Source organism: Sparus aurata, chromosome 18 (assembly GCF_900880675.1).
Source record: "Sparus aurata chromosome 18, fSpaAur1.1, whole genome shotgun sequence".
Lineage (NCBI taxonomy): Eukaryota > Metazoa > Chordata > Actinopteri > Spariformes > Sparidae > Sparus > Sparus aurata.
The window spans coordinates 29,402,873-29,409,221 of record NC_044204.1 but is presented as its reverse complement, the minus strand read 5'-3'; the positions used below and the strand labels follow the sequence as shown (position 1 = coordinate 29,409,221).

Sequence of the window (6,349 nt, the reverse complement as noted above, 5' to 3'; positions counted from 1 at the left end):
CGACATTAACCGCGAAGGAGACGTTCATGTGTGCAAGTTTTATTGTTTCATAATCACATTTCGCCTCTTCCCTCGCGGCGATCGCTCGCCGTGGGTCAGTTTATCTCATCCCACACGCACGCGTAACGGGGACGCGAGCCCTCCATGTGTGAGCCCGCCGTGTTTTGGAGAAAGCCGGGTCTCGGTTATTTGACGTCACGGTGTCTGAGAGAGGGGGGGGGGGAACTTGAAATGTGCGACTAGACGAGCCGGGTAGGCGAAGGAGGGAGGGAGGGAGGGAGAGAAGAGAGCAGAGAGGAGGGTGGGATGGGGAAGAGGGGAGGGAAGAGTGGGTGAAAAGACATGAAATCAAACGGAATGTGAGGCGTGCGCTTGCGCAAAAAGTCAAAAGCAGAATTTGAATCAATATTCCTAAAATCTGTTTATAGTTGAAGGATATTGGTGGGTTGGGAGGAGGGGTGGGGGGTTTGAAGCACCTTGTAGGGGGGGTTGGTGTGAAACGCTGCTCTGGTTGAGGCTCCAGAGGAGTAAAACAGTGAATTCTTCTCTTTTACAGCTGCGTTTAAATGACACACAATGCGCTTTGTTTTTGTTCCTTTTTCCAACGGATGCAGCTTTGTAAGACATTAGGCACATTACACTGTATAATATTAAAGATTTCAGGCCTGTGCATGAGCTGTTGTTGTCATTCAAACTGATTTTTTTCGCCGTTTAAACGCTTGTTATAGCGTCCATTGATGTGTGGTAACTCCTTTGGTTGTTTTTATGAAGCGGTTCCTTGTTAATCGGGTGGTGGGAGACGCTGAGGCAGCGCCACTTTTGGCAACATATCCCACTCCACTTTCACGGTCACACAGTGTCCTCAGTTGCCCGTCTTCCTGTCTGCACGATAGGATTATTTCAAATCGGAGGAATAAGAAAAACAAAACAACACAAGAAAAAAAAACAAAAAACAAAAGAACTTTGCATGCGCGACTCCTGCAGCCATAAAACGGATGACCCACATCTCCACCTCAGCCCCCTGCGCTCTGCCAAGAAGTGCTCCTCTGACTTGCTCCCCCTCAATATTCCCATTCACACGCACACACACATACACACACACACAGCCAAGATACTAAGATGGCGCCTTAATCAGTGTCAAGTTCAAGTGACTCCTACTAGTCTGATACAAACAGCATGGCAAAACAGTGTCGGCTATATGCGTAAAAGATGCAGGAGGGGAGCAAGGACAACAACCAAAAAAAAAAAAAAGAATGTGATAATAATCAACGTCCCAGTCTGAAAGTCGCTTTTCATAATGTTTTTTTTAATTTCAGTCAAAATTTCCGTTCACATTTCTTCATAAATAGTTGGTAAAACAAATCAACCAACATACAGTAGCCTAAAAAGTACAAGGAACCTTTTGCCTCTGGTAGCTAAATAGGCTAACGCACAGGCCCCGCTTGTTGTAACATGGTTTGCCTCAATGTGGCACAGTGACACAGTTCATCAGTAAAACAGTTTTGCTCTTCAGGAATAACTCGGAGTGTGACCCATTTCTCCCAGAAAGTGTTACAACATCACATTCTAGCTGTGTTTTTATACATCAGATGTTTTTTTTGTTTTGTTTTGTTTTTTTCCTTTTTTTTTTTTGTTGTTTTTTTTTCATGTCTCTGACCTCTGGACATTGGGGGCAGAAAGGTGGTGGGAATAAGAAAAAGTACTTCATTTAAATTAAGGTATAGAAAATAGCATATAAAACATATATTCCTTAAATTATTTAAATAAACTTATTTCATATATCACTGTCACGAGGTACCGTTTTTTTACATTTTATTTTAAAAGTAGTGCTGGTGGTCTGAAATTGTTCTCGTATGAGTACAATATACTTTGTGTATGCATAATATTTAATTCTTGAGAATAGGTTACAATGCAATGCTGTAACTCTTTTTGCCACTGAACGTATTCTCCCTCCCCCCCCCCTCCCCACATAGATCCTAGAATTCCTTCCACTAGATTTTTTTTTTTTTGTTAAACACAAAAAAAAATGCCATCTCGACAAAGTTATTCACACAAAACAAGCAAATGTGTAATCAAACTGCTCTATATGCAACACCACAACAAATAACAACGCTTTAGTTTTTCCACAGAAGAATTACATTTAAAACAATGCAAGCTGACAGACAAAAAAACTTTTTTTATTTTTGAAGATACTGTTGTTGTGACAGTTCCATTGTTTGCCGATGCACACATTTAAACATACTTTGCACAAAGACATTGCTTGGAACTATAAAGGTTTGCCATAACTTGGCGCGTATATTTGGGCGCTTTGACCCCCTCGAATTTTTGAAAAATACTCAGGAAAAAAAAAAAGAAAATGCTGTCACCTCGATTTGGAAAAAAAAAAATCATGAACTTCGCACACTCGTCTAAGACCTGTATAGGAGTGCAATAGGCTGATGGGTTTATTCTTCTTCTTCTTCTTCTTTTTTTTTTTCTTTCTTTCAATACTGAGTTTATGCTACGAATTGACATCTATGTTCTGATCCTATAAAAGTAAAATACACAAAGAAGGTTTTAAATTGAAACCAAAAATAAAGATATCAACAGAACCTGTTTTTTTCTTTTATAGCTTCTCAGCTCAACTTGAACTCAGTCTCTACAAAAAAGTCAATGATTTTACATGTCAATGGTCTCATAAACAAAAATAAAAAGTGACGGAGATATCTGCATTATATATAGACAAATCCATTATATTCATATAGATGATTTTTTTTTTTTCTTCGATCCAAATAAGACACATGTAGGCCTATTGGTTAAAAAGAGGAGGAAAAAGAAAACAGAAGGATACAATCGCGATGTTGGAGCTTTAGTTTATCATTTGTTCAATGTTAAGCTGGTTATGACCAAAACTGTACAGTTCTTGTTAGAAAACATTTTTCCATAAATATCATTTAAGTTTCAGAACTTATACCCATAATTAAATTACAAATTGATAAATATGGCATCATGGATATGTATTTACAACGGTATTAACAAAAGGCAACGTTATATTCAACGGTAACAATCGTAACCTAATACCACATTTCTCCACCTGAAAACGGACGTTGACAATAGATTCGACCCCATCAAACAAGGAAATACATTCACGAGTATAATATTTATTTAGGATTTTTTTTTTCTGTGTTCAAGTTCATGACAAAGACTTTGGCACGTTTCTTAAGACTGTTTGAAGTTTCCAACAATCAATTTGAAGAGGCGACAGTAGCGCGTCACCGTCCATATAAAACAGCGTGAGATAATCTTTCCTTTTTATTCTTTTTTTTTAAATAAAAATTTGAGAAAATACAATAAAATGAAAAATAAAACAATTTTTTTTTCGTTTGTACTTGAAATCTGTAAACTAAAAGATAAAAAAAAACATTTATTTGTACTGAGAAAGTATTACGTTTATTTTAGTCGTGATTTTTTCTTCTTTTTTTCCCCTTTTTTTTCTCCTTTTTTTTTAAACTTGATTTCCTCAAAACTGCGGCGTAAAAGTCAAATTTCCCGTGATCCTGAGAACGGACGTGGCCTGCTTGGTGCTGGCTTTTGCTCTCATCTCCTGTTGTCGTTGTTGTTGTTGTTGTTGTTGTTGTTGTCGTCCCAATCCCGTGTGTGTGTGTGTGTGTGTGTGTCAGTGTGTGTGTGAGAGAGAGATGGTGTGTGTGTGTGTGTGTTTGTGAACAGGAATAGTTTTTAAGGTTGTTGTTTTTTTTATCCTCATTTATCCTCAACCCCGTTGTCCAACATTGAGAGGAGGATTTTTTTTGTCCTCCGGACTTCAAACGTACCATTCATTAAAGTTGGGTGCCAGTCCTTCGCTGTGGCCGGACGTGTTTTGAACGGCTAACGGCGGTGTTTTTGTCGGGTCTTCGGTGCTGGCTGTGACCAACACCGGTGGTGTGGACGACTCGTATCCAGAGCTTGCTGCTGGAGACGATTCAGATCCTTGAGACTCGTGTACCTGCAAAAATAAAAGAAAGAGGGAAAAAGACACGATGAGAGACTGAAAGTGATCGTTTACACCCTAAAGTGTCCTGGATGGGTGTGTATTACACTTAAAAATGTGGATGAACTCTAAATTTCTAGTTGTGGCAGTGAAACTGTGAAGGCACAGCAAACTTTGGAGCTTCTACACTGCAAGAAATATCCAAATCAATGCGCCATTAACGTGCATCTTAAAATGTAGTAAATTATGACTCGAGGAGGAGAAGTTCTCCTTAAAATGTTGCTACTTTTTAAACAAAAAGCTGTCAGGAGAGTGAAATATCCTCAGCGTCGTGCGTAATGCCTAATTAAACTAAAGAGCTGAAGTGTCACTAATGCACAAATTCTGCATCTTTTATTATTGTTTTGTTTTTCTTGCAGTGTGACATCATATAGGAAAAGCCACAAGTTGTGATTGTCTGTCAGGAGGAAGAAGAAGAAGAAGAAGAGGAGGAGGAAGAGGTAGTGGAGTGTGTGTGTGTGTGTGGGAGAGAGTGTGTGTGTGTGTGCGTTAATGTGTTTAAGGAGTAATGAAGACATTAATTACCTTCATGTGTTTCCTGAGAGAGCTGGGGTGTGTGTATGACTTGTCGCACACTTTGCAGATGTATGGCTTGTCTGACGTGTGCACATGCATGTGCTTTTTCCTGTCGCTGCTGTTGGCGAAGCGTCTGTCACAGCCATCAAATTCACACTTAAACGGCTTCTCACCTGCAGGATTAAACAACACACACACACGCAACGTTACAACCCCTGCACGAACAGACACACGCACACTCAGTTTCACCGTGACACCACCTGTAAAACTTGGAGAGCCTGGAGATGTAAATTGTGCTGCAGCTTTATTATATAACAGAGGTAACCTACTTTCTTTTTATTTTTTTATTTTTTTTTATTCTCACCGAGGCGACATGGATACAGTTCTACTACTACACGCCGCTCTGCTCTGTCAGGCTTTATTTATTCAAGAGGCCTTTGCTCCTCCGTGCTGCTGCTGCTGCTGCTGTGCTGCTGCTACTACTGGCCTGCTCTGCTGTAGTAAACACTGAATCAACAGGGCATTTTTCTGCACTACGTGATCTCCTCACCAAGGGTAAGAATTACAGGGAAAAAAACACAGCCAGAAAAAAACAAAAAAAAACATAAACTGATCTACTGTAATTATATGAGACGTTCAGGGAGCACGGGAGTCCTATTTTCTTTTTTTGCCACATCTCCCTTCTCTCCCCCCCACCTCCTCCCTAAACCCTCCCCTCCCTCCCCACAGCAAGCTCCTCTCACAATGCAGCCAACTTTTGACAAGCCGAGCGAAGTGAAGTTTAGAAATCACACACACACACACACACTCACACACTCACACAAACTTCTGAGCATTAAAGAAAGAAAGAAAGAAAAAAAAAAAAGAAGCATGCTGCGGGTGAATGAGGGCTGACACACGCAGCTGCAGAGCGTTATAAAGAGTGTATAATTATTTTTTTCTTGAATTATGCAGCCACCGCTCATTCATCTCCGGGTTTAAAAAAAAAAAGAAGAAAGAAATAATCAATAAAAGAAAAGCGACACTAACAAAACAATTCGGCGTGATAAATGTGGGCTCGAGTTCTCTAGTAAACAGCAGGAGGAAGAAGAAAAAAAAAAAAAGGAGGCATGCACTGTGCTGTATCTAGCAGCCTCTCTCTCACACAGGGCAGCCTCACTTCTCACATGTTATTTTATTGTGTTTTCTCTCTCGCCGGGGGTTTCCTACCTGTGTGCGTTCTTTTGTGGATTTTCAAATTTTCCGATCTGGCGAATATTTTCCCACATCCGGGGAACGGGCATGGGAACGGTTTCTCGCCCGTGTGCACACGGATGTGGTTGACGAGTTTGTACTTGGCCTTAAAAGATTTCCCTTCTCTCGGGCAGTCCTCCCAGTAGCAGATGTGGTTGCTCTGCTCGGGGCCGCCGACGTGCTCCATGGACACATGCGTGACCATCTCGTGCATGGTGCTGAAAGTCCTGTCGCAAGTCTTTTTGGGTCTGTTCATCTGGTTCTCGTCTATCCATTTGCAGGATAATTCTTGCTTGATCGGTTGCCTCATGTATCTGAAGAAGGCCCCCGGACCGTGGTGTGTCGGCACATTCATCCCCATGTTCATGTTGATGGGGTGGCTGTAGTTGTGGAGCTGAGCACCGTAGGGGTCCGTCCGAGGGCTCGCGACCGGACGGTACGGATCAGGTCTGCCGAAAATGTCCCCGCGTAAGCCAAGATGCATTTGGCTGTTTACTACATGTCCGCTCGGTGAAGTGTGGCTCACCCCCTGGTCGTGAAGTCCTGGAAACAACAGATGTCCGGGGTTAT

At 41.3% G+C, this 6,349-nt stretch overlaps 1 protein-coding gene across 1 annotated transcript in view; it reads right to left on the bottom strand.

Annotated features, from left to right (window-relative positions):
- Positions 1-1,285: 1,285 nt before the first annotated feature.
- Positions 1,286-6,349, bottom strand: part of zic3 (zic family member 3 heterotaxy 1 (odd-paired homolog, Drosophila)) — a 5,759-nt gene continuing 695 nt past the window's right edge. The window contains exons 1-3 of the mRNA XM_030397392.1: positions 5,756-6,349; positions 4,556-4,719; positions 1,286-3,985 (exon numbers count right to left, since the gene is read on the bottom strand). The exon at positions 5,756-6,349 is cut by the window's right edge and continues 695 nt beyond it. Coding sequence (XP_030253252.1) covers positions 3,803-3,985; positions 4,556-4,719; positions 5,756-6,349 — 941 coding nt within the window. The 3' untranslated portion in view covers positions 1,286-3,802. The remainder of the gene's footprint in view (positions 3,986-4,555; positions 4,720-5,755) is intronic.